General features: G+C 43.2%; 3 protein-coding genes across 4 annotated transcripts in view; 2 read left to right on the top strand and 1 right to left on the bottom strand.

Moving 5' to 3' along the window:
- The window catches only part of RHPN2 (rhophilin Rho GTPase binding protein 2), a 39189-nt gene extending 36989 nt beyond the window's left edge, over window positions 1-2200 (top strand). Inside the window, exons 14-15 of the mRNA XM_081922628.1 lie at window positions 1023-1178; window positions 1842-2200. Of these exons, the coding sequence (XP_081778754.1) occupies window positions 1023-1178; window positions 1842-2096 (411 nt within the window). The 3' untranslated portion in view covers window positions 2097-2200. The remainder of the gene's footprint in view (window positions 1-1022; window positions 1179-1841) is intronic.
- A 10048-nt stretch (window positions 2201-12248) lies between these two features.
- Window positions 12249-18635, bottom strand: FAAP24 (FA core complex associated protein 24). Of its 2 annotated transcripts, XR_014170936.1 has the most exons (6): window positions 18562-18635; window positions 16327-16462; window positions 15901-16040; window positions 15063-15215; window positions 13350-13667; window positions 12249-12684 (listed from the first exon to the last, which is right to left on the bottom strand). XR_014170936.1 is itself a non-coding variant. In XM_081921232.1 (5 exons), exons 2-5 carry the CDS (start codon window positions 16433-16435, stop codon window positions 13419-13421), a joined length of 651 nt encoding a protein of 216 aa, XP_081777358.1. In that variant the 5' UTR covers window positions 16436-16462; window positions 18155-18446; the 3' UTR covers window positions 12249-13418. The 2 variants fall into 2 exon arrangements, 1 of the variants encoding a protein (XP_081777358.1); XM_081921232.1 differs by lacking the exon at window positions 18562-18635 and adding an exon at window positions 18155-18446 and having other exon boundaries at window positions 12249-13667.
- A 230-nt stretch (window positions 18636-18865) lies between these two features.
- CEP89 (centrosomal protein 89) overlaps window positions 18866-27269 on the top strand; it is a 45756-nt gene continuing 37352 nt past the window's right edge. The window contains exons 1-5 of the mRNA XM_081921764.1: window positions 18866-19049; window positions 21537-21643; window positions 23300-23461; window positions 23947-24145; window positions 26591-26684. Coding sequence (XP_081777890.1) covers window positions 19011-19049; window positions 21537-21643; window positions 23300-23461; window positions 23947-24145; window positions 26591-26684 — 601 coding nt within the window. The 5' untranslated portion in view covers window positions 18866-19010. The remainder of the gene's footprint in view (window positions 19050-21536; window positions 21644-23299; window positions 23462-23946; window positions 24146-26590; window positions 26685-27269) is intronic.

Raw genomic sequence — 27269 nt, forward strand, 5'->3', positions numbered from 1 at the left:
TATGGACAAGGTGAAGTTGGGGCACAGCCTTGGAAGGGGATAAGAAAGAGAAAGAGCAGCAGGTGGAGAGAAAAGGCTAGGTGTTCAAAAAGGAAACCATGTGAAGAAATAGCATCCCTGAGTCGTTGTACGGTCTTACGAAGCTGCTTTTAGATTGAGTCAACCCACTGTTACCCACTCTGATTGGTGGTGCAAGAGTGGGCCTGCAGTGCTCAGAGAGTAAGATGATGTTGAGGGTCACATGTTTCCCGCCCCAGATCCAGCATCTGAGGCATGCCCTTCCTGGCTCCACTGCTTTGAATTATTTTAGCTGGAGTTGCTGGAGGTTGAACTAAGGTTCTTCTGCATGCCAAGCATGTGCTCTTCCATTGAGCCATGCCTGTTCCCAGAAGAGAGGGTAGGGTCAGTCTCTTTTGTGCAGATTTAGCAGTGTGGCCCTGTGCATGTTTACACTCTTCAGTGGGGCTTCCCTCCCAGTTTACATGTACATAGGATTGCATACCTGTGACTTCAATTATGCTTGTCCGTCACTGTGAGAGGCAGCATTCTCTGGGTTAGGCAGCACCTGTCCACTCAGATACTGTTTGCCATATATGGGAAGAGGAGGAAATATTTCCAGAGAATGTGACCTGGGGCCCTTCTGGACAGGGGCTTTCCTGCTGGTATCTTCTGCGACATCTTTTTGAGGCAGTAATGATACACTAGTAGTGGACTTAACCTGCTTCAGCAGTTCAGCAATACTTCTCCAAAGCTACCACATTATTGCTGGAGGACCAAACAAAAACCCCAGAAAATTTGTTATATTTGACACGGAATTTTAGCAGGAAGTTACAGAATCTGTAACGAAATGAAGCCCCAAAAGATTTGCATGTGCAAACAGAATTGAAAATAGGATTGTGTCCTGATAGCATCATGAGCATGAAGCATCAAAGATATACACAATAAAAAGGATGTCCAGAGAGGCCCATGTTGCTTTCTGCCCAATCGCAGCTGATACTAAGATGTACCCAATGATTCTAAAGTTGGCAGGTCTGAAAGAAGGAGACTGTGTTGTTTCCATTGAAGGCGTGGATTGCAAATGGCTGGGAGTGAGTGAGGTCTTGGAAAAATTGAGAAATGTCAGCAGGCAAGAGATTGAGATCCAGGTCATCAGCTGCCAAGATAACACAGTGTCCATGGTAGGTAAAGAGGTAACTCTCAGATATGAGCTGGGAACCTACAACAAAGCGTTGCCACATGGAGTGCTCTTGTTGAAGAGGCAGCCATTCCCTTTCTAAGGATACTCCATTCCATTCTCCTTCTCCCTCCCCCACAAAAAAAGGCCTGCCAGCATTCCATGGCCACTCAATATACTCTGTCTGGGTGAGGAGCTATGATTGTTTCCCTCTAAAGTTGTTTTTCTATTCTGTAGACTTCATGTTGGTTTTGGATGTTTTCTAAATCTAGGAACTAGGGAAAAGATTTCACTTTTTCTCCGCAGTCTCCATGCTAACTAGACTAGTATTAAATTCCTATTTTTCCAAAGTTGCTGCTAGTGATCTGTCCAAGTATATGTTTCAGGAATTTAATGCTGAGCATATAGCCCTTTTCAAAAGCAGGCAGCCCTGGACAAATTACCTTCTTACAAAACATGCTTCCCCCATGAGCCTTGCAGACCTAACAAGCAAAGTTCAGTGGTCTAGATTGGCCTGTGTCCATCATGGAATATAATTAATGCTGAAGAATGGCAAAATCTGTCTCAGCAAATGGTTCACACACTGCATGCCCTTTTGTTGTCTTCCAAATGTTGACCCATCATGGATGACTGATTATTAATGTTTTCTATGCTCTTTCCCTCCTAGCATAACAAAAGTGCAACTTATTCTGCAGGAATGCAGAAAACATACTCTCTCATTTGTTTGGCTATGGAAGAAGATAAAATAGATAAGACCAAGAAGGTGGCTCCTAAACTTTCCTTTTTGAGTTGGGGAACGAAAAACAGAAAAAAAGCAGCCAGCACACTCTGCCTGCCTTCTGCTGTGCCTGGAAGCACCCCAACCAAGAAGAAACTTGTCTCGCCTTTCACACTCCTGAGTACGGACAGCTCCTTGTACTAGGACTTGAAAAGAGAGGCTTATTCTTGCTGGAAAGGTTCCCTGAATGCATGTGCCATAAATCTGAAATGTAGCCCTTTTGTGAATCTGGAGTAAGCCCAGAGTTACGGCACCCTACATGGTTTTTAAGGACCCTGCACTGCCACTGTTGGAGAAGCACAGCATTGTCATCAGGAGAGATTTGGGAGCCCTTTCGCTTGAAAAGAAAATGACGTATGTTGCCACCAGACTACATGTGAGATTCCTGTCTGGGTTTCTGTCCTAGTTATTATTTGTCCTGCAAAACTATAGACAAAGTTGTTTATAGCATGCAGTATAAGCTGCAAAGACTTATGAAGGATTTTTAAAAATGTCATTGTATATAGCAGGGGCAAGTTCATGACATGATACCGGTGATGACAGCAATTTTAAAAGAAGGCTGATTGAATGTCCGCTTTAGACTGGCAGACGAAGGAAAACAATTGCTTGCAAAAATGCCATAGAGTTAGGGGCAGTTCTCCTGTCGCTGTACATTGAAGCCATTGAAGTCCACAAACATTACAGGGGAGACTGATGTGGTGGGAGCCTGTGGCCCTCCAGATAATCTCTGACCATAATCCCTAATCACTGGCCAAGCTGGTGGAAACAGCTGGGGGTCCCCAAATACCAGGGGTGCAGCAGCTTCCCCATCCCTTGGTTAAGTTAATAAGCGGGTGCTCGCGCGCCATCTGCCCAAAGTTTCAGAGCATGGTGGGAAATTAAAATGGCAACAGTTCAGTGCCAATCAGCGTGTACCACCCAGTGCTAGGGCTTGTCAATTTAGGAGGGGGGGCTCATCCGAGAACACTTTGTCAAAGGTCCCCTCAAACTTGGGAGATGGTCCCAATTAAGGACAGAAAAAAAGCCTATTGGATCAGGCCAATGGCCCATCTAGTCCAGCATCCTGTTCTCACAGTTGCTTGTGGGAAACCAGCAAGCAGGATTCGAACACAAGTGGCTTCTCCCCCCCTATGGTTTCTAGCAACTGGTATTCAGAAGCATTGCTGCCTCCAACTGTGGAGGGCAGAGCATATCAGTTGTGGCTAGCAAACATTGATAGCCCTCTCTTCCATGAAGTTACATGAATTTAAACCAGTGGTGGGGAACCTCTGGCCCTCCAGATGTGGTTGGAGTCCAACATTACAGCGCCACCACAGGACAGACCCACAGCAATGCATCTTCCATGGTGTTGTTATGTAATGTGCAGAGGGCATTGAGTATACCTTTCACAAACACGGTTTAGCAGTCCTAATATTTCAGAATTGCATGATATGCTGTAGGTTCTTTAACCTCTGTGAAGCCGAATAATAACTGTAAATATGGCAATTTGTGGTGGCATTTTAAAACTATCCGGGTTATATATTGCTACAGGTGTTAAAGATAGGAAGGGGCAATTAAAAAAATCGCTTTTGGTCTGGATCAAGTTCACACCATTGTAAAAACGTATAGTTTAGTTACAGCAGAGCTGTGGAACTGGTGACCTTCCAGATTGTGTTGCAATCCAGCATCAGAACCAGTTAGCAAGCCTGCTGGATGGGGATTTTGTGACTGGTAGTCCAGCAACATCTGGAGGGTCACAGCCCCCACCCCAAGCTGCAGCTCCCATAGTGCCACTGTATTTGGAGTAATATTCCAAAGTGCTTCCAATGTAATTAACAGTGCCTTAAAGAGAAATTTAGGGATTCACCAGTGATTTAGGAACTTAGCCAGCTGGTAAATGTGATCTCTCCCCCACCCCATAATTTTGTGTTTTATTGCTGCTATAACTTCTGTTCATTGTAAAGTTGCAGGTTGCTAACACAGTTGTGTTAGACTGAAATATTGTCTACAGGGTAGATCTTATGATGTTTGGTCAATACAGATTAAGCGGATGAAATCCTAACTCCATCTGAGCTCCTGCTTTGGGTTGCGCTGGAGTTGAGATTGCTTCTGCTGATTTGAAATTTTAGAAAATGTTTCAAGTGGAAAGTTTTTGGAAAATCTGGACCACTAACTTTGTATTAACTCATGATTCTTCTTAGGCTTTTGTGTTTATACATGGCAGGGTGTAAATATATAAATTTTTAAAGATTTTATTTAAGAATGAGTCCTGCAGGTGAATTCTGCTGAGGAACAACTTATTTTCCATTTGAATATGAACAGTATGATACAGTTTCAATTCTGATTGACTGTTGACATTTGTTTAGAATGCAGATTTAAAACAACTTGCTTCATAATGATCCTTCTGTGAAAGGAAAAATCATAAATAGCAGCTGCTGCTATTGTTTTGTTGTTGTTGTGCAATATCTGAATTAACACTGTGGAATCAATTCTGTCCATTAATAAAATATGTGTAGCAAGTCATGCAGCAAATCTTCTGATTATGTCATTGTATTACATACAGCAACACAGGCAGTATAATACTTGCATTTCTACTTTTTAATATATCGTTTTGATATCTAAATTGTTGAAAAACTGTATGGTATATTTGGATATATTGTGTTAATTTTACAATGTTGCACAGTTGCTGTTCTTCCATCTAGCTCAATATCATCTTCCATGATTAGTAGCACCTCTCCAGGGTCTCTGGCAGACGTATTTCCCATTGCCTGTTGCCTGATCCTTTTAAATGGAGATGCCACAGATTTGGCAGAGCATCTGCTTTGCAACCCCAGGTATGGTTGGGTGAGACCCCTGTTTGAAACCCTGGAGAGCTGCTGCCAGTCAGTGTAGATAATACCAAGCTAGATTGACTGCTCCTCTGACTCAGTTTAAAGCAGTTTTCCCTGTTCCTAACCTGCGACCTTAAGCATAAGGAGCAGGTGCACAGCCATTGAGCTAAGACTCCCTCCTCTTTAAGCTGCAAGAGCCAATAAAGGATCAGGGTGAGGTGGTGGTGGAAATGTATGAAAACAGGGGGACATGCTTCCTCCAAGTGGAAGTCCCTTCTTTTACCAGCTCTCCTGTGTTCCCTCTTGCATAATAGGGAAATAGTTTTGTTCAAACATTCTGGCTCCACTTACCCCTTGCATATTTTCACTCCAGATCAAGACAGGGACACAGAAGCAAAAGAAATGTCACACAGCCCTCCTGGCGATTTTTAAATTTTATTTTTTTGCTTAGTGCTACAATTCATTCTCAGATCTGCTTCTTCTCCAAAGCCTTTCCAAGATCACTAGGATGTGTTAAGAGTTATAGGTTAGCCTTACGTGCCCAGACCCTTACTTAAAAAAATAATACTTTGGCTTTAAAATCTTCATAAACCCACTGTGTGAAAAAGGAGCAGCACGGCTGTTTCACAAATTGTGGTAAAGATTTTGATAGATTAGGAAGTAAGACTTTAACTTCATTAGCAGGAACAGCTCTTGCACTTAATTACTCATGTTCTTGGTTTCCTTAATCTAATGGAACAGGCCAACCATTTAAAATAATTAACTGGATATATAGACTGGAAAACAATAAATGAAGGCATCTTAGTATACACAAAGTAGAAAAATATACAAGTGGGAAAAGAAACACCAGAAAGAAGGCATATACAGTGGTACCTTGGGTTACATACGCTTCAGGTTACAGACTCCGCTAACCCAGAAATATTACCTCGGGTTAAGAACTTTGTTTCAGGATGAGAACAGAAATTGTGCTCTGGCGGCGCGGCGGTAGCAGGAGGCCCTATTAGCTAAAGTGGTGCTTCAGGTTAAGAATAGTTTCAGGTTAAGAACGGACCTCCGGAACGAATTAAGTACTTAACCCGAGGTACCACTGTACTTCAGACAATCAAATAACACCAACACAGCCTCCACTTTTCCTGCTTTTGCAAGAAATCCTAACTACCAATGGCAATCTAATCATTATATTTGAGGCTCCAGTAACTCATATCTATGGAATATGGGAATCTGCATCCCCATAAAATTGCATTGCTATGGAAATGCAGCCTCTTTGTATTTGAACTGTAGTAATGTTTTGCAACAACTGTGATTAAATTACTTTCATCCTACAACCTCCACTGTTTGAGAGATTAGTATGCGTACGCACACTTCAGTGAGGAGTTCACAGGGAGGTCTCAGGAGAGCTCCTAAATTGCCCCAGAAGCACCGCAGCAAAAAGCTGCAGCTCAGTAATAACACATATGAGATGTGCATTCAGAAGTTATCAGGTTTGATCCTGGTTTCTCTTCGTAAGCAATGGGGAGCATACAGCATTCAAGATGTTGCGGGCCCACAACTCAGCTCCTCTCTTAACTACTGGCCACAGTGGAACGCCCAATCCATGTCCTAATAGGACTTGAAAAGAGTCGCAAACTGAAGCCATGGGCTGAGCTGCCGTCGGTCAGTTGCTTAAATGGAGGCAGCAAAGAGAACCCCTTGCAACAGATAGTGCTTTGTAGCTCAGATTAAACTAAACAAAGCCACAACAGCCTAATGATTAATTACAAAGCTAGATGTATGTGTGGGTTGTTGTTGTTGTTTTTTAAAAAATCTAGGCATTCAGATTTTTTTTTTTTTAAATCTCCAGGGTTTACAAAATAGAGACTTGCCTTCCAAATGTTATTCTGCCAACATTTAAAGCACTCAAAGCCCTGTGGCACCTAGAAAACTGACATATTTGTCATCGAGTATTTGTAGGGTAAGGCCTAGTTCATCTATGATTCAACATGTAACACATACTGTATCAATCAAGTTTGTTCCCAAAGTATCTGATCATTGATCTATGACCTAAATCCCTAAGGCTTTAGTCATAGACAAAACTTTTTTCTCTTTAATGACCATAGTTGAACTTCCTGGAGAAAAGTCTGTGCGCCTGAGGGCACCTTTTGTTATCTTTCAGTGCAAGACAAGACTGCCTAAATGCTTTTGCCCTTCTGATGACTCATGAAAAGATCTGATGGCAAGAAACTTGAATGTCCTTCCTGCTTCTGAATGCCTCAGCACTCTGGATTGCAAAAGGTTGCTTTTGAACGCCCAGAGAACTTCCTAGCACTGATGTTTGAATGATAACCCCAAGAGCCCACCTGTCGTGCTCTGCTACACCTAACAGAAGGCTTGGTTTAGAAGGTGTTAGTGCAACATTAAAATAGTGGAGTTGGAGCAGCTGCTTTATGGAAAGCAGGCATAGGGAATGTCAGGCCTCTCTGGCTCTGAGCATTCTGCCCCCACATCAACACCTCTCCCCAACCCTGCTCCTCATCTACCTGGATTGCTTTTGCCTGGCTAGAACATTGACTTCAACTGCCTGTATAGAGAATAGCAGGAGAGGTCAATACAGCAGTAGAATCACAGATCAAGGATCACAAAAATTCCTATAGTTCATAGATATTATTCCCTTCAGATTAAATCAATGAAATTTAGAACTGATCACCTGTGTTTCTTGTGCCTAGAACTTGCAAAACATTTAGTGATTATTTTATTTTTAATTTATAAAAGCCATACACCATATTTTACAGAATTACATAAGGGTCTTCGTCCAAATCTCAACTTGGGGGGCATTCAGAGGGGAGGGGAGAGTGTAATAGGAGGGGAGACCATGAACAAGTATAATCACATGTATTGAGGTGAAACTAAAGGTGTTAGTAAAACAGCAAAAAAGTAAGCAATTTTAGTGAAATTTTCAAATTAACCAAAAGACCCTCAAAAGTGATGAAAAGCAATACTGAATCAGTTAACTTGTCAGAGGAGACAGTTAGAATGTGTCGGCAGCCTATAGACTAAGAGTTTGTCCAATTTGTGTCCCTGTAATGAAGACATGGGAGCCCCCAACCCCAAAGTATCTGCCCCAGAGTGTTGGGGGAGCTTCTGGAGCAGATCTGGAGGCCACACAGGAAGAATAACTGAAAACTGCATCCCTCCCCCATTTAGCTACCAGATGCCTTCCACCAACAAAGGACCATTAATTGGAAAACACAATTAATTAGCAAAACAAGTGTTTTTTTTTGCTTGTCTAGAATTGAGTGCTTGTAATGGCAAATACTGTGCAAGGGACAGGAACCAAATTAGTGGATTCATCCATAGCCAAAATGCAGGAACATCCACAGGGGATGTCTTTAAAACGGGACTGCAGGCAGTAAAAAAGTCAAGAGAGATGCATCACTTTCCATTTGTCCTCCCAGGCGTCCACTTCTCTTGAAGAGAACCGAACAGCAGGCTGGGAGCCTTGCCCAGAAGGGCCTGGTTATTGTTATTCTAAAGCACCAAAGCTGCAGCAAGCAAAGGCAGCACAGTCTGCTGCTTGTGGCTGGAAAGCCAAACAGGAAGTTTGTGACTGTTGCCATGGGAACAAAGGGGCAGTCCATTCTGTACTGAGCACCGGATGTTAGCTCAGTGGGTTTGTCATATGACCTGTACAGGATGTACATGGGTGGAGTTTCTCTCTGTATGTTGAAGAGAGCAGACATGTTTACTGGATGACTGCTAAAAGACACAAATAAAAGGACATGTAGATACGTTACTGTCTGTGTCTGATTCCCCTCCCTGGGGATATGCAGGGAGGAGGAGAGAAGGAGAAGCAGTTGGTGTGTTTTCCTCACAGCCTGAGGAAAATCGCCGGAACGGACCTCGTGTTGTTTATCCTGCCGGGAGACGCCGGAGGGAGGTCTGAGGAATTCAGCCGGTGCCTGAATAGATAGGCACATACCGATGACCGGGTAGCAGAATTCCAACATTGGTAGCAGAGCTGATGGTTCCTGTTTTCATCGACCTCTGCATCAAGAAGTGGCTTCCATGGATGCCTGAGCTGAGAAAGCTGATTCTCTGCAGCCAGAAGCTGACCAGAGCAAGCTGGAAGCAAAAGCCACGGAGCCCAGGTATGTGATTTTCGGGCTTAGAAGAGTGGATGCAGATTGAGTTATTTTCTGCTTCGAGGGAGCAGCGTATGGGAAACGGCTCCGGTTAAAAGTGAAACCGCATACCAAACATTCCTGTGGTTTCTTCTCCAAGGGATTGGAATGTACTGTTGCTAAGCGACGCCTTTCAGTGAAGGCTAATCCTCAGAGAGGAGAAGTGAAAGCAACAGTGAATTGTTATGACTACGAAGTCTGAGGAGCTCTTGGAAATTTCCAACGCAGCCAGCGTTGAGAGCTGCCAGGTGGCACAGAGTGTAAACAAGCCAGCTTTTGGATTTTAGAGGCTTGTGTTTTAAAGAGTCAATGCAAGGACTCACAATGGATGCCAAGAAGGGGGGAGCTTTGCCTTCTCCGCCCCTTTTGACCAGTGACAATTATGCATCTTGGTCTATTAAGATGAAGGCCCTGCTGCAGAATCAGAGACTGTTTGCAGTGATTGAGAACCCCATTCCTGCAGCACCAACGCGTGCTTGGGAGTCACAGGATGTGAAGGCCAGAACTGCTATAATCCTGTGTGTGTCAGATTCGCAATTGATACACATACAAGGCTTAGAGCACGCGAGAGATGTTTGGAACACGCTAAGAAGGACACATCAGAGAGATGCAGGTTCTTCAGCGTTGCTGTATTTTGAGAAGCTGACCAACCTGAGGCTTGCGCCTGATGGAGATGTTCAAGCGCACCTGACGGAAATGAAATTTCTGCGTCAACAGATGGTGGAACGCAATTTCCGTCTGCAGGAGGAAGTGTTTTGCTTCATGGTGATCAACAGCCTGAATCGAACTTACAAAACAGTTGCCAGTCAGCTGGGGTCCCTCCCAGCGAATGATCTCACGTCGGAGAGGGTCTTTGCCGTGGTTCTTTGTGAACATGACAGGCTTGCAGCCCTGGACGTGAAAGACAGAGGGAGGGAAGAACGGAGTTCTAACACCCTCACTGCTCAAGCTACTGGAGGAGATGCTGTAGCTATGAACGTTGTCCGATGCTACAATAGTGACCAGACTGGGCATCTACAGCGGTACTGTACGAAGCCACGTCGGAACAGAGGAGCCAAGGGAAGCTCCACAAAGTCTGACGCGTCAGACAAAGGTCACACCAAGCCAAAGGCAAAGACTGCAAAGGCTTTGATGTCGCTAAAAGCCACACCAGAAGCGGGAAATTTCTTTGTTTTGGATACTGGAGCCACAGTTCATATGTGTCGACACAGAGGACTATTTTCTACGTTTAAGAAGCAAAGCTTCGCTGTACAACAAGCCAACGGTCAAGAGCTGGAAGCGACCGGAATTGGGACTGTGTATCTTAAAAGTCTGAACTTGACTATAAACAATGTTTATTTGGTTCCAGAATTGAAGTTTAATCTGCTCAGCGCTTCGCAGATTGCCAAGAAGGGACTGAAACTGTCCTATGATGATGAGAAATGCGAGATCTACAAAGATGGAGAGCTGTATCTTTCTGCCAAAGAGAAAGATGGACTGTATTTGTTGACTTTTGATCAAAGTGATTACATGAAATGTAATTCTTGTGATTCTAACATGATCTCTTTTGCAGGTGTAGCTGAGAAGAACGCCAAGCAGGTCACCTCAAGGGGCAAAAGAGCATTTCAGCGGGTGTATGCTGATGTGATTGGTCCTTTAGAACCATCTAGAGGCAATGCAAAGTATTACCTAATATGTGTTGATTCTTTTACAGGTTTTGTCTGGATTTATCTTTTGGAGAGACCGAAAGAAGCCTTAGAAAGGTTTAAAGAGTTTTGTGACAAGGTTAAAAATATGCATGATGCTGACATAGATTGTCTTTGCACAGATGAGAAGCCAATTTTTCTTTTACAGGAGTTCCAGAGGTTCCTGAAGAAGAAAGGGATAAGACACAAACTTGCAGCTTCCGAAGAAGCTTGGAATAGATGTGTTTGTGTGAGGGTGAACAAAGAATTGCAAAAGGGAATGCATGCGCAATTACTTAGTTCACATCTGCCACATTAGTACTGGGCTGAGTCGCTAATGTCATTCTGTTACACGTGGTTGAGAAAGTTTTCAAAAGAGTTGGGAAGTTCTCCTTTTGAGAAACTGTTCCACAGAAAACCTTCTGTTGCCCATTTCAAGGTTTTTGGGTCTCATGTGAGAACAGAAACTCCAGGTGGAGTAAAGAATGCCAGAGGCATTTTTGTGGGTTATGAAAAGGGTCTCTACAGAGTAATTTTGTCTGAATCTGGAAAGGTGATTCTCACAAAATTTCTAGAGAGTGCTCCTGAACAGGAGAGAGTGATTGTTCACACATTTCCCACAGGTGATGATGATGATGATGATGATTTTATTGAGTTCAGTAGTACTGATGATGACAGCGATAGCTCTGACAGCTCAGTTGTCACAGTCATTGAGAGGAAATCTCACATAATGACTAGACCCTCAGAAGAGGAGGATGAACCACTGATTAAGCTTAGTACTGGTTCTCCAGAGAGTTCAAAGGCTGAACCAGAAAGCAAAGAAGAGCAGCACCTCTTACGTAGGTCTGAGAGAGCAACGAAGGGTGTACCACCCAAGAGGTATTCACAAGAGTTTGCTTACTTAGCTGTTGCTGTTGTAAATGACCAAGGTCAGATTGAAGCTGTGTCTGAGTCAGAGACAAAGGCACAACAGAGAGTTGTTAACCAAGGTAATGCAGAAGCACTCATTCCTTGGAAGTCACACAACCAGAGAGGTACATTGGTAAAACCAGTGGCGGGTAGTTCCAAGGGTGGAACTGAAACAACAGGGGAATGTTATAAGTATAACAACTGTTTGTTTTCTTCTCTGGATGACGCTTTGCTCGCAGCACGCATTGATACTTTAGGGGGAGGATGTTATTCTAAAGCACCAAAGCTGCAGCAAGCAAAGGCAGCACAGTCTGCTGCTTGTGGCTGGAAAGCCAAACAGGAAGTTTGTGACTGTTGCCATGGGAACAAAGGGGCAGTCCATTCTGTACTGAGCACCGGATGTTAGCTCAGTGGGTTTGTCATATGACCTGTACAGGATGTACATGGGTGGAGTTTCTCTCTGTATGTTGAAGAGAGCAGACATGTTTACTGGATGACTGCTAAAAGACACAAATAAAAGGACATGTAGATACGTTACTGTCTGTGTCTGATTCCCCTCCCTGGGGATATGCAGGGAGGAGGAGAGAAGGAGAAGCAGTTGGTGTGTTTTCCTCACAGCCTGAGGAAAATCGCCGGAACGGACCTCGTGTTGTTTATCCTGCCGGGAGACGCCGGAGGGAGGTCTGAGGAATTCAGCCGGTGCCTGAATAGATAGGCACATACCGATGACCGGGTAGCAGAATTCCAACAGTTATAACCTTTGAGTTTCACGAAAGCATGACTCCACCGAAAGGCATACAGAATGCCACCGGCAGGTGAGGAAGTCTGAGTCAGGCACCCTTTTTAACTCTGACACTCCTACGTGTTTCAGGTTGGCAGTATCCCAGGTGCCTGGCAGAAAAGTGATCTTCAGGTTGCGCCAAGACAGCCGGTTTTCAAGCATGTCACCTGAAACAAGATGATTTACGCAAAAGCAACCTGGCAGCCGGTCAGGTCAGGTGTGGATGAAAGCTGATGCAACAGCAATAAATAAGGCTTCGCAGACTTGCGATCAACTCGGGGGCAGGAAGGGTTGGTTTCATAGCACCACTTGCGAGAATATATTTCCCCAGGCAATTGTGACAGCAGGAGCCTTGATCTGATGAGTCATTTGAGGCAACCACAGCAATGGTTCTTCTTAAGTTGCTTGTCCCTATTGGAGAAAATGGCAGCTCAACTGCTGGCTTTAAGTTTGCAACAGTCAGGCCAGGCACCACTCCAGAGGCTTGGACCCCTAGTGGTTTTTCCCTACAATAATAATAAACAAAACCGAAGCTTCTTGCAAAAAGGGGGTGTGAAAGGCAGCCAAAAACAATTGAGAACTCACTGCTTAAGCATTTGTGAGCAGAGTGCTTCTCCGTCTAGTTCAGGGAATTTCATCCTATACTAGAAGGGTTTCATATTAAGTGGGTGCTTCGACTTGTCCAAGGACAAGTAACTAAGATCCAAATAGCTGCTCCAGGTGGGCACTCAGTGGAATTTTTGTAATCTCATTTGCTCTTTTGACCTGTAAACTGCTTTTGCAAACCCCCCACAATTTCAGGGGACGCTTGTTATGGGAAATGGAAGCTGATGTTTGAAAAATGATATAAAGCCTTCTTAGGCACATGGGACCAGCTGCAGTTCTTAGGATCCTGGCCATGCTACTTATGTGTCACAGATACAAGACTTACAGCAGGTAACTTCAGACAAAAGTCGACAACCGTCTGCCATGGCGGTAACCAGCAAGGCCACTACCCAAATCCAAAATGTGTTTGTGACGCTGTTCAGGACAAGCATGCAGGCTACATGGAGGTTTTTACTATGTTTATAACCCACCTTTGTCCTTTGAGCAAGGAGCTTGAGATGGCGTACATGGTTCACTTCCACCTTCCCAACCAGGTGAGGTTACTTTGCCTGTGCAAAAAACACATGGATTTGTTGGGCTAGAGCGTGTCCAACTACTTGCTCAAGCTCCTGGACGGATGCGTTGCAAAGCCGGTGGAGGTTTTGAAACCGTTCCAGGAGAAGCAAAGCTTTTGTTTTCCCAACTCCCGGAATCTGCTGAACCGTTTGGAATACAGAAGCCTCTAAGAGCTGGGGACATTTCTTAGCCAAAAAGGGGTTGCTGGCTTGATCTTTAGTTTGCTCCTGCACCTGGAACAGACAACAAGGAGAGTCTGAGCACCCTCTAGTGGCTTTTAGTGTTCATCATTTCATTCTGTTACATGTTTCCCCCTTCTCCCTAGGAGCAGTGTTGATCCTGCCTTCTAGAAAAGGAGTTAACCCTTTTTCTGTATGTTCTGCTCCTCTGCTGACTGGGAAAATGAGTAAAATTAAAAAGCAAAGATCACCAGCATTGTAAACACACTGCAGAGCCTCAACAGAAACAGGTGGCATAAAATCATAGAATTGGAAGGGACTCCAAGGGTCATCGATTCCAACTCCTTGCAGTGAAGAAATCTTAACTAGATCATACATAACAAATGACCATTGAACTTCTGCTTAAGATCCTGTTCCACAACCTCTCGTGTGAGTCTGTTCCACTGTTGAATAGCTCTTAATGTTGGAAAGGTACTCCTAATGTTTAATCAGAACCTCCTTTATTGTAACTTAAATTCATTGGTTTGGGTCCTAGCCTCTAGAGCTGGAGAAAACAAGCTTGCTCCATCCTCCATGTGAAAGCCCTTTAAGTATTTGTAGATCTTTACCAGGCTAAACATATCCAACTCCCTCAACTGTTCCTCATAAGACTTGGTTTCTAGACCCTTTATTATTTTGGTTGCCTTCCTCTGCAAACATTCCAGCTTGTCCATATCCTTCTCCAGTTGTGGTGCCCAGAACTGGACACAGTACTCCAGGTGTGGCCTGACCCAGGCAGAATAGAGTGGTACTATTACTTCCACTATACTTCTCTTGATGCAGCCTTTTTTGCTGCTGCATCACATTGTTGACTCATGTTAAGCTCGTGGTCTACTAAGAGCTCAAGATCCTTTTCACATGTTAAGACATCTTAATCTGTGATATTTTAGTGTATTTTTGGTTTCTATGGAAGCCGCCCAGAGTGGCTGGGGAAACCCAGCCAGATGGGCGGGGTACAAATAATAAATTATTATTAATTATTATTATTAATTATTATTATTATTATATGTACTACTGGCAAGTCATGGTTCCCCTGTCTTATGTTTGTACAGCTGGTTCTTCCTGTCTAAGTGCAGAAACTTACATTTGTCCCTATTGAAATTCATTACCAGCTTCTCTCCAAGGACTTTGTCAAAAGTCTGATTGAAATTAAGATACACTATGTCCACAGCATTCCCCCAATTCACCAAAAGAAGAAATGAGATTCATCTGCCATGACTTCTTTTCGAGGAACCCATGTTGGTCTTGGTAATCACAGCATCCTTTTCTAAGTTCTCACAGTCCAATTGTTTAATTATCTGTTCCCTCTTCATTTCATTCCCCATTTGCTACCCATGTCCAATGTAATATGCCTGACATGTGCACAATTCCACTCATTTGGCAGTATAAACAGCTCCTGAAGGGACTTACCAGCTGGATAATAAGCTGTGCTGCTTCTTCTTGGCTTGCCACTGGAAGTAACGTCATCCCAAGTTCCAGGACAACAAATTTTTGCACTGCTGGAAAATATTGACCGCTTATCTGGGTTTTTTCAACTATAACAATTCCTTGGAGATTGCAAGCCTTAAACAGAAAGAAGAATGAGATGGAACAAAGCTATTAGTGGTATCAAAAGTGACATGGAAATGTGCTTTGATATGAATGTTCAGTTTCCAATCAGGTCTCTGCTTCTGTTCATGTTCATCTTTGCTCAGTAGGGGACCTGGGGGTGGGGACAAGCTTTTATTTATCAGCCTAAAGGTTGAACTTATTTAAAAGACGATGGCTGCCACTTCTGTTCTAGTTCTGCTCCTGCACCTTTAACAGCAGCCTGATACACCCAACACCATCAAGGACTCAGTATCTTGTTTCTAACAGTGGCTAACCAGTTATCTCTGGTTATGAAGAAATCAAACAGATAAAGCATTTCCTGGTATGGAGATAATATGAAAAGCTTCACCTACTAATAATATGTGAATCATCCAGTTTTAAAAAGGTGAGAATAAAACTAAAACAGAAAATGAAGATAGCAAACCCAGGGGGCAGGAAGAACTGCAAGTTTTCTGAAACAAGACAGATAAAGATAAAACTGCATGAAAGGGTTGTTTTCTAGCTATATTTAGCATCAGATATAGTACCATCAGTGTGCGCTGAGTAGAAGAGAGGTCTCTATCCTTGAACTGTGTTAAAATTGCCCTGACATTCTTGCTGATGGAAGTTCTATAAATGGGGAGTCAGGCGAACACCAGCTATTTCAGGCAGCACTTACGTTTCTAAAGCGAACAAGTCTCCTTTTGAAGCCATTTCCTGCAACCAGGTCTGCTTCAGAAATATAAATGACACAGGATCTGTTTGAAAGATGGAAGTCTACGACTCCCAGGCCATCTTCTAGAATTAGTTTAACTTTCCCTTGAAATAAGAGACACAAGAAGATTTTAGTAACAGGATAACTATAACAGAGCATCAAATATGAATATCCAATATTAATATTTATTTATAAAAAGTTCCATTAATTTCAATATAACTTACTCCCACTTATATTTAGGGCTACAGCCTCTCATGGCAAGTGCACTTTACAAAAGATCAAAACTGACTTTAAAAATCTGGCTTAAAGCATTATATTCTAACTCCCTATCCAGATCTTGTATTTTATTTACATTTTCACAAATGTTCTGTTTTCTATTGACACATTTACCTTGTATCCCCTGAGCAACCAGAGAGCCTTTCCATTTTTCATGGCCAATCACATGCCCATAAGGGACACTAACGGCTCCTAGTCGGACAGGAGTGCCTTCATGTGCCATCACTGACCTCCTTCGTTTTGTAAACACCTGTCATAAAACACACAGCAAAAATAAGGCAACAAGGTATTATTCATGAGATGCAGAAGCATTGCATATGTGCACTGGGCTATTGGGTTAATAAACAAATCATCTGTCAGAGGTTTTTATTTTTTTTCTGGTATATACTCCATTTGTAAAGTCCTGCATAGCACAAGTTTGGACACAAAAAATAGGAATGTGTAAACCAGGGGTAACCAACCCAAGTGCCTACAATGGCATTTATTGGCACCACCAAGCAGAGGTTCCAGACGTTGTTTTCTTTTTTAAAAATAGTATCTAGCCCCCTCCCTCTGCCCCACAGAAAGAAAGTTACAAAGCAAAACGTGCAGGTACCCTTCTAGTTGATTTTTGTGAGAGTAGGAAACCTAGCTGTTCCTGCCTGCTTATGAGAGAAGTCAGAGGTGCAATTGGTATGCGTGTTATTTCTCAAGAACTGCTGCTTTTCAGCTCCCTTCAATACACTTTCTTATTTTCTAGCCAGAAATTCATCAGTGCAAGCAGTTTTTAAAATATACAGCTACCGCATTTTTCGGCCCATAGGGCGCACCTAGTTCTTTGGGGGGGAAATAAAGGGGGGAAAATATTTTTCCCCCAGGCGCGGGGCTGGGGGAGGGGAAGCCCGAGCTTCCCCCGACCCCAGAACAGGCAGCTCTCCACAAGCCGTGGGAGAGCTGCGTGAAGTCGCGCAGCTCTCCCACGGCTTGCGGATAGCTTCCTGAAGCCTGGAGAGCGAGAGGGATCAGTGCGCACTGACCCCTCTTGTTCTCCAGGCTTCAGCGAAAGCCTGCATTCGCCCCATAGGACGCACACACATTTCCCCTTCATTTTTGGAGGGGGAAAAGTGCGTCCGATAGGGCAAAAAATACGGTATATGAAAAGCTTCACCATGATTGCGCTTTCTCCAATTTTGTATGGTGGCTGTGTTGTTAGGCCACATGCCTCATGGCAGCTGTCCTGTGACTATTCTCCTCTCCCACCCCCTCTGTACCATGCTGCCATCTTTCAAAATGTGCACCCGGGTTATCCAGTAAAGGTTGGGAGCAATGCCGAATTTACATATAAGCTAATCAATGGGGGTCCCAAAAAAATTTAAAGCAAAAAAAACCTGGATGTACATTTCCAAAATATAAGACAAAAAACAAATAAAATAAAACCTAATACAGCAACAGTGTTTTGTGTTGTGTAGGCTCCTATGATGTAAATAACGGGCCCCGCCTGCTAGCTTTTTGTTATGTGCAAATGGCCTTAGATACCTATTAGGTCCATAAATTACCCTATAGCATATATTCAACAGGGACGTTGGTGGTGCTGTGGGTTAAACCACAGAGCCTAGGGCTTGCTGATCAGAAGGTCAGCGGTTCGAATCCCCATGACAGGGCGAGCTCCTGTTGTTCAGTCCCTGCTCCTGCCAACCTAGCAGGTCAAAAGCAAGTCAAAGTGCAAGTAGATAAATAGGTACCACTCTGGCGGGAAGGTAAACGACGTTTCCATGCGCTGCTCTGGTTTGCCAGAAGTGGCTTAATCATGCTGGCCACATGACCCGGAAGCTGTATGCTGGCTCCCTCGGCCAATAAAGCGAGATGAGCGCCGCAACCCCAGAGTCGGCCACGACTGGACCTAATGGTCAGGGGTCCCTTTACCTATACCTATATATTCAACACAAAAAAACAGCGACATTACCTTCAGCAGCTTAGGGCCTCATCAAACCTACATCCAGCCCTGGTTGGGAGACCCTTGCTTTAAGGCAGGAGAGAGATCACGCCACACGCAGGGCTGAAAATACAGGCGCCCACCCACAACAGCCACACGTTAGGAAGAAGACAGGAAACTGCAGCACCAGGCCATGCAGCCTGGCTTCCTTACGGCTGCAAGGGCCAACCAGATGCCTATGCGAAGCCAGGAAGCAGGGGAGCCTCAGCTGCTGCCGCCTCCCTGCGTGTGCTTTTCCGGCTTCTGCCTCCTTTCCTGGTCCAGTTTGCCTTTCCTAGTGCTCCTTAGAGGTTGCTTTCTGCAAAGGCCACTATCCTGCAATAAAAGAGGGTGGGTGGAGGATAAAGAACCCCCCTTCCCCTCCCGACAAAACCCACCCAATCCCCGCCAGCTCCGCTTCCAGAGAGAGAGAGAGACAGACAGACAGACGCGCCCCAGCTTTGAGCAGCGCGCGCGCGACGGACACCGGGCCAACCAGCCAATCGCAACTCAAAGCTCCGCCCTCCCCCCCCCCCCGGTCAAAACACAAAATGAAAAGATGCGCGCGCGCGACGAGAGAAGGAGTGGGCGGAGCTTCTCCTTCAACGGCTGCCCGGTTGCTAAGGGGAAGGCGGAAGCAGTAAAGCGAGTGGCGATTGGTGGAAGGGGAAGGCCGTGGCCAATTGCCGCGTGGCTTGTTCCGGCGTGGTTGCGAGAGGGGAAGCGTCTCTGCTGCCCGGGCGGAATCGCTTCTTTCTCCCCGCTCCCAGGCGGCGGTGGCAGCGGCGGCGAAGACTCTCCCTCGCCGTCCTTTTCTGCGTACGCTGCTCAACCCTCTTCCGCATACATGGCGCTTCGCTTCAGGAGCGGCCGGAGGGGCCAGTTTGTGAGTACCAGGGTCGGGGTCTGGTGGTGGTTCGGGGAAGGGGGAAGGGGAGTCCCCACCACGCCCCTCCCCCCTGTGTCTTGTCAGGGGCGCCGGTTGCCATGGCGACCGAGAAGCTCTTCCATTGCCACCCTCGGCGTCCCGCTGGAAAACTTGTCCGAAGGGGGAGAGATAAGGAAAGCCTTGCACACTTTGGAATGTCCCTGTTCTGTGTCTTTGGGACATGCCAGTAACCTAAGAATAAGTCTAGAAACAAGACATTTTGCTCTAGAAAGGGAAGTTCTCATGCGAATAGTGTAATTTTTTAAGGCATGAAGTTTCTGTACGTAGAGTCATGCATATTGAAGCCACCTCGTCCGCCTTTGCCTACTATGACTTGTGGTGGTGCTTCAGGGACTCGGGCAAAGTTATTTCCCAGTCTTTGCTGCTTCAGGTTCTGCTTTAACTGGAGAGACCCCGGGGGACTTCCTGTATGCAAAGCGATACTGCAAGTTGGATGGCTCCTTTCCCACACTGGGTGGACACCCGTATCAAGCTGTTACTGTTGTTGCAGCATTTCCAGGACAGTCATCCTGTTCAATCTTCTTCATCCAAGATCAAAATACAACTGAACATTTTTGGTGTTAACTGTACCATGCCTGAAGAGCCATGCATATAAATATGCTTCCTATGAACAGTGACCTGGGAAAAAAATCAATGTTTTTATTTTTAAAATGTTGTTACAAAATCATAATATTTATTCATTCCTAGGGTTTAGGCCAGGGGGATTCCCCCAGATCTATAACAATAAGCAACCCAACATAAGAAACTAGCAACACAGGTTTCAAAGTACACACCACTGACAACTGCTTTGTGGCATTAATTGCAACTTTTTGAATATTTGACCAGTATTACATCAGTTGCCAGGAATTGTGGGTTTATTTCTGTTGCATGTTAGCTGTTGGAAGCAGAGTGGGCAAGACCAGTATGTTCACAGTATACTATTAGGAGGGCCATGGGAATTGTCCTGTTGTGTCACCACTGTAGTCCATGTTCTGATATCTTCCAGTCTGCCTTAATACAATGTGTTCTACATGGGGTTGCCCTTGAAAACAACTCAGAAACTTAAACTGTTCCAAAAAGGAGTGGCCAAATTACTGGATGGGGTCCTGTTTAGAACTTGTATGACTCCTGTTTTAAAACAGCTACACTCGTTGCTAGCTTGTTTCCAGCCCAGTTTAAGGTTCTCATGCTAGTGTTTAAAAGCCCCAAACAATATAGGACCCAAATATCTAAAAGACCACTAAGGTGCAGACCCTCTCAGATGTTAAGAGGGGCTCATTTTGGTAGTTCCATCACACTCAGAGGTTCAGGGTTGTGTGTAACCGAGGAGAGCATATTATCAGTGGCAGCCCATAAACTGTCAAATTTCCTCCCCACAGAGGCATGTCTGGCACCTTCATGGCACAACTTTCATGGTATACTAAAGACACAACACTTTACCCAGATGTTTGACTTTTGAGATATAGCATTCTAAGACACAACCTAGTAGTGACTGCAATTTGTTTTAAGTTGCTTTTAATACTGTATTTTATATTGCTTCTGGTGAAGGGTGGGTAATAAATATAATACAGTAGCAATAACTAGGGTTTATCTTAACATGCAAGTGAGCCCTATTCTTGTGCATACTTACTCAGAAGTATTGGATGGATGTGTAAGACTGTACAATATTGCAGTTTTATGGGAGCGGGGACAGGGAACAGAATATCCTTTTGTAAATGGCCTTTAAAAATAGAAATGGCTATAGCTCACTACCCTGCTAGTTAGAAGTGGCTGCCTCCTTTCAATAAATGAAAGCTTTGGTTGCTATCCTGAAAAAACCCCAGTTAAAGCCAGTAGCTGTACTCAGCAGCATGGCTTTCAAGTGGTTAAATATTTCATATGAAACATGTCAAGTCTCTGTCTCTAAGGATCTAAGGAACTCTCTAGCCAGTTTTGCTCACCCCAGAAGATTTCAGGCTTGTTTTCTTTTCACAGCAGTTTCCCAAGAGGAGTTTCAAACCAGTTTGTAATATAGCATAGTAGTATTCTCTTTTAAAACAAAGTAAAATTATATATATAGCTAGGTGCACGGAGCCCTCTTTGTATTCTATGCACATACTTAAAAGTATGAAATTAATGAGACCTAATAGTGCAATTCTTTGCTTATTTACTTAGCAATTAAGTACCACTGTTTTCAAAGGAACTTTCTTCCAAGTAAATACAGGCAGGACTGCAACATTTGTTCCAAATACATGTGTTTTGTACTTTCATCGTTCAGTTGCCATGCTGCAATATTGAGTGCTCCTGTTCTTTAGTGCTATGGCCCTGGATCCAATACATACATTAATTTGCATGTAATTGCTCTCCCCTTTTGTGTTGTTTCGAGTCATTGTGCATACTTAGTTTTGTGTTTCTCCATTGTGTTTGGTCAGTCATTGCCAACTAACTTTATTTTAAATTGTCTAGAAACATATAGCTCATGGCCTGATCCCTGCAGCTACCATAGCACCTAAAGCTGCCGTCCCCCGCACCCCTCCCCCTCGTAGTCCAAACCCTTCTCCAGAAAGGCCCAGGTAGGTCTTAATGTTTTTCATCTCTTGATTACCAGTCATTGCATAGAATATATATAGATATATATTTAAAATGCATGCCTCTCTCTTGCTTGCAGCTATAACATAAACCTAATACAGTCCATTAATATGTAGGGTTGCAGCTTTGAAGTCATTAACCATTTGAACATGTTAATTATAAATTAATTTTAAATTGGTAATGAGGATGGCTAAAAAAAATCTGATGAGTGACAAAAAAGCAACGATCAGAACAGTCCAATTAGCAACACAAATATATGACTTTTTTAAAAAAAAAACTCTCCTTCCTTCCTTTGCAAGAACACTGGTGTGCTTGTATTGATCACAGTGGAAATGGTTGAAGATCATTCCCTAATACTATAATAAAGACTGCAGCTTTGTTTTCTATTACGTTACAAGGGGTCAAACAACACCCCTCACTCATTGAAAGAATGTGTGAGGGGACTGTGCAGATTACAGTTGGATTAAGTGATTAAAAATAATCGACTAAAAGTGCTGCTGATCAATCAGGCCATCAATGGAGATATATAATCTCTCTCACACATGAGAAATACATGTGTGCATTTGCTAAAAACATAGAAAGTTTGCTTCTTGCTTTAGAAATATTGTTTTACATGCAAATTTAATTGATAAATTGTGGGACTAAATTAAAATTTCTTAATCACGTTGCAGCCCTATATAAAATTACATTTAACATCAGTGTTTGCAAGAAATCACTTACAAAGATTATTATTGTTTATCTGATACATAAGAGTAATGAAATGCTTTTGTTTTTTAAATTATTTTAGCCCAGAAAAATGGACTAATGTAAAATACAATTCTTTAAAAACATCGTTAACCTTTTTGTTTTGACTTTTAAAAGAATCACTGTTTCTTCATTTTGCTTTCTGATTATTTTTTAATCTCACCTTTCTTCCTCCCTTTTTTACCTTTTCAAAATCACGCTCACAACACAGCAGCATCTTCTGGCAAATTTATATAATCAGGGCTGAAAGTAAGTCCATTGAGTTCAGTAAGACTTATTTCGGAGTAGGCATGTAGGAGAATCAAGTGGTGGTTGAGCTTTTCTTGGACTGTAATCCTTCAGACACAGGTTTCATTCTTGAATGTTCTTCAACATAAAAAAGCAATCCTTTCCTTCACAAAGAAAATTGTGAGCCAGTATTCAGATACACAGCATCCTGCCTGCAGGGTGAAGTGGTACAGTCCAGAAAAGGCTTAAGAGGTTCCTTTCGTTCACATTTTGTTCTTCAAGGTAATGAAAGAAAGAAAGGTGAGGAGATGGCCTGATCCTGTGATTTAGTGCCCCACAGATGCGCGAGCATAGCTTGCTGAAAAAACTAGCCAGTATGTGCAAGGCTCCTTTCTTCCCATAGTTGATAAGAGGGAGGCTCGTGATATTACCTTGAAGATTTAATTCGGTCCACATCTGATTGCAAAATAGGGCTTTACATTTTAAGATCCTAATGATTCAAGGTATGGTACAAAAAGTGGAAAGGAAAGGTGGCAGTTTACCTACGCCACCATCTTTGTTTTGCAGCTTCTGTTGCTTATACACAATAACATTTAGGTTATTCCTGTCAGAAATGAGATAAAATGTTCTTGTAAACGCTTCAGTATGTATTTATTTTTATTTTCCAGATCCGCTCTGGCCGCAGCTATTCTTGTGACAACCCTAACTGGACGGACCATTGCCATCCCTCAGCCACGTCAACGATCTCTTTCTGAGAGTGATGCCAGTTACTTGCAAGATCAAGAAAATTATATTGAGCCATATGCCACAGTCACTGAGCTGCGAATGCGGTAGGATATAATGCATGTATTGATGAGAACTGTTGGAAAAGTTGTAATAGAACTTTTATTTCCTCTGGTTAAAGAGTCCAAGATTTTATAGTGCACTGCAGACATAATAAGAAACATGAATGTGCCTGTGAGTGTTGGATTAGCACCCTCTCCTCTATCTCTCTTGCTTTCCGAGGAAGTAAATAGAAAGCATCTGTTTTCCATTTGTGATTTGTTTAAGCTATGGCTTGAGAACAAGCTAGGACCTGAAACCATAGTTTAAACAAATGAGTTTATTTACAGTTGGGACATCTTATGGAATTGTGGGTAATTTAAAATCCAAATCAGATGCTTTTGATCTTCAGGACATGAGAAGAAGGGTATGGAAATCACACATACCCAAGACTCATGAAATCATAGAATTGTAGAGTAGGAAGGGACCCCAAGGGTTTGGAGACTTGAGAGGGTATGTGACTCATATCCCTTAATGCATTTTCTGCCTGCAGTCACAACTGGAAGAGCAATGGTGATGACAGGAGCATTGGGCAGTCTTTGGAAGTATCAGGCAGTTGTTGTGAAGATGAGGACATGGATACATACCCTTCAGACACAGAAAAGGAACCAGATCCAAACTATCAGGTTATTGATAAAAAAATAAACATTAGCAGTGAGGCTGGCTATGCTATTCCACACAAAATTAAACAGGTAAGCACTGGAGTGTCTGCTTCTGCCAGCTCTCTGAATACAGTTGTAAAAATAATAAATTCTTTTAATCACATTTGCAAATGTTATGTTGCTATCAGTTCCTTTATTGTTACGTGATGCCATTTTCCTTCTCACTGTATGTGTTTCCTGATCCCAGCTGTTTATCTTTCACTTAAAGCTAGACAGTTTCCAATTGTTGGTACCAACTTGTTGGTAATTTAAAATGGTATTGTGGCTGACACAGCCCTTTGTATGGATGCCTGGAGCTATTCCTTCATCAAACAGTTCCCAAATGATCTTGGGAGGATAAGTGTAATTGAGTTTTTAGCAGCAGAATTTATGAGCAGACTGTGCATCATACTTGGTATTCAAACTCCAGGAAGCTGTTCACTTTTGCAGGCAGACCAGCTGAAATATCTGCTCAGCACTCATTGTTTTACTTGGTTGTAAAAGCTATTTTTGAAACTAGTCTGGCAAGACCATTTCTACAAAATAATGAAAGCTGTGATGCCACAGTAAGGAGACAGGCGCTATGGTTCATAAAATAATATCAATAAAAGTCTCTGCCTCAGATTCCCATTGATTCCCCCCCCCTTTGTGGTGTCAATTTGTATTGCTTGCATCTGAGGGAGCAAACCGCTTAACAGTCTATCGTTCCAGCAGGTTAGAGTGTTGTACCAAATGAAATTAAAAATTTAATGGATGGAAAAGCATTGGAGTGGAAAGAAAAAAGGGTGGGGAGGGGGAACTTTCAAGAAAACAGTGTTTGTGTAAGGAGGCAGAAAATGTCCTTAGGTGAGGCAGAGAAAAGCAGAAAGGCCAACAGTTTTGAAATCTTTCACTGCACATTAGTCCCACATCAATAAATAAGAAGACTTTGAGATAAAGTTTAAGAGTGCACACTAAAGGATGAGTGACATGTTCAGAAAAAGATTGTGACTCAACCCTTCTGACTCTCTCCCACTTCAAAGTGCAGGTGGCAACTAGATGCTTCCCTGAATGCAGAAAGCTAACAGGGCAGAGCAGAAGGTTCTAGGATGGCCTTATCTTTGACAGGGTGGCTCCCTATGCACATAGAGATTTTGATATGAAGTAGTGTCCCCCGCCCTGCATTCTGAAGTGATATAATTCGGCTCAGCAAGGCTGGGTCTCATACTGTTTCCTGCTGCAATTTCCCATGCTTGAAATGGATAAGTGCTTTCTTTGGCCCTGGGTCAGTGGATTAATCAGATTAACTAAAAAGGGTCACCTAGTTAAAATGAGCAGCATACTGACACATATTTTTATGAGAAGTACTTGTTAAGAACTGCAGGTGGCATCTTAGGAGAGGCTTTCCTCCTTTTTCATGGGGAAGGCAGTGGGACTTGTCAAATGAGGAACATGATTTCAAAGCAGTTGCCCTGCATCTCCCTGGATTGCATTTCAGGTGACAAACAGGTTCTCCTTCATTAGTGAGGCACATGTGTTTTGATAGTCGGGGGGGGGGGGGTCTGCAGCAAGGGCAGAAGACAGATTAGTGGAGATTAGCCAGAGTGGAGATTAGGTTTCATTGATACTAGGTACAGCTTCCCATTTGTCAGAAAACATGCTGTGAGAAAGATTGTTTTTAGGCAGATAGATTTAGACAAAGTACCATTTCTTCAAAATGATTAGCGTATCTGCAAGTTTACATAGATTACATCAGTTAGTAAAAATAAACAACTCGGATTGCTTTAACCACATGACATACTTAATATGGTCTTGGTGTCTGTTTTGTCCTAACATGAGTAAGAGACAGAAGCCATGCTAGGCAGTGCAGCCCTTGTGCAACTTTGCCGGTGGCAATACTTATTAAAAAGAGCCCTTCCATGACTTTTATATGCTCTGTGCCAAAAGCAAAAATAACCCCATAACACTAGCTGAAAAAATACGAATAACTTCTTTGCAGACCTAAACTGCAAGCCTTCCCTCCCAGCTGCTTGAAGCCTCAAACTTCGGAAAGCAGTGGTAACCTTGAAAATTTATTGTGTACAGTTGTAAAATGCATACACAACTTTTTGCATACTTGCAAGTAACATGGATCTCCCCTTCTACTGAGGCATTTCCCTCTTCGATCTTCTTATTGGCAATGTTCTTGTAGAGAAAGGATATTCAACTGTAGACTTTGCAACATCAAAGCCTTATTACCTCTCAGCCGCTCCCAGAGGACTGGATAAAATCTGGCTGCAGGCTGCTTCGAGCCAATGGGTCAGGGGTCCCCACTTCACTAGGGAAAGCATCCTGGTCCTTCCAGATGGTGGTAGTTTCAGGCAACGCTAGACTGTCCCCATGTGAGTGAAAAAGAAAAGTAGCTGGTGAGGGTTGATAGTAATTTCAGTGAGTAGAATATGTTCATATAGCAAACATGCAGGTTGTGCATAAGATGGACTGTGGATTTATAAATTGCATTGCAATATTTTTACTTAGGAAAATCCCCCAGTATCTTCTAGTGTTGATGGTGAAGATGATTCTTTTCTCTGTGAACCTACTTGCCTCATTCGTCCAAATGTTCAGGTGGAAGGTAATGTCACTTTTCTGCTTTGAGATGAAATGATGGGAAACGTCACTTCAAAAAAATATTATCATGGTAGTTCATGTTCCAAAAGCATTACTGAACAAGTGCGACTTGCATCAAAATGCTGTAGCATTTCCCCACATGTATGAGGAGTGGGTCTGTTCAGGGTACCATCCAACTCAGAAGAGGAGCCTTGTACTGTTCAGGACTCTGGTTGGATGGAGTGAAGAGTGTTTCAGGAGCCAGAAAGGGATAAAGGACACCTTCTTAAATATTCTCACTCTGCCTTGCTCCCAGGTTTCTCTTACTGTGCTTTATAACTCTAATGGGCTACTAACCCCAAACCTGCACATTTTGTAGCTCTGTAATGGCAACACACCCACCACAAGACAAAAACAGGGAAACCCAGTGCTGTTTCCTTTCCGCTTCCTCTGAAACATCCCTGCATATAGTATATGAAGGGACTTTTAAAATCCCAGGGGTCATCTCCTGAACCCTAAGACCATCTCACCTCCAGGATCCTTACTGTAAGCCATAAGGTGAATTCCCTCTCTTCCTCTGCACTCCATTTCCCTCCCCCTGTAATAGATT

Source organism: Podarcis melisellensis (genome assembly GCF_964234715.1).
Source record: "Podarcis melisellensis genome assembly, chromosome: 8".
Lineage (NCBI taxonomy): Eukaryota > Metazoa > Chordata > Lepidosauria > Squamata > Lacertidae > Podarcis > Podarcis melisellensis.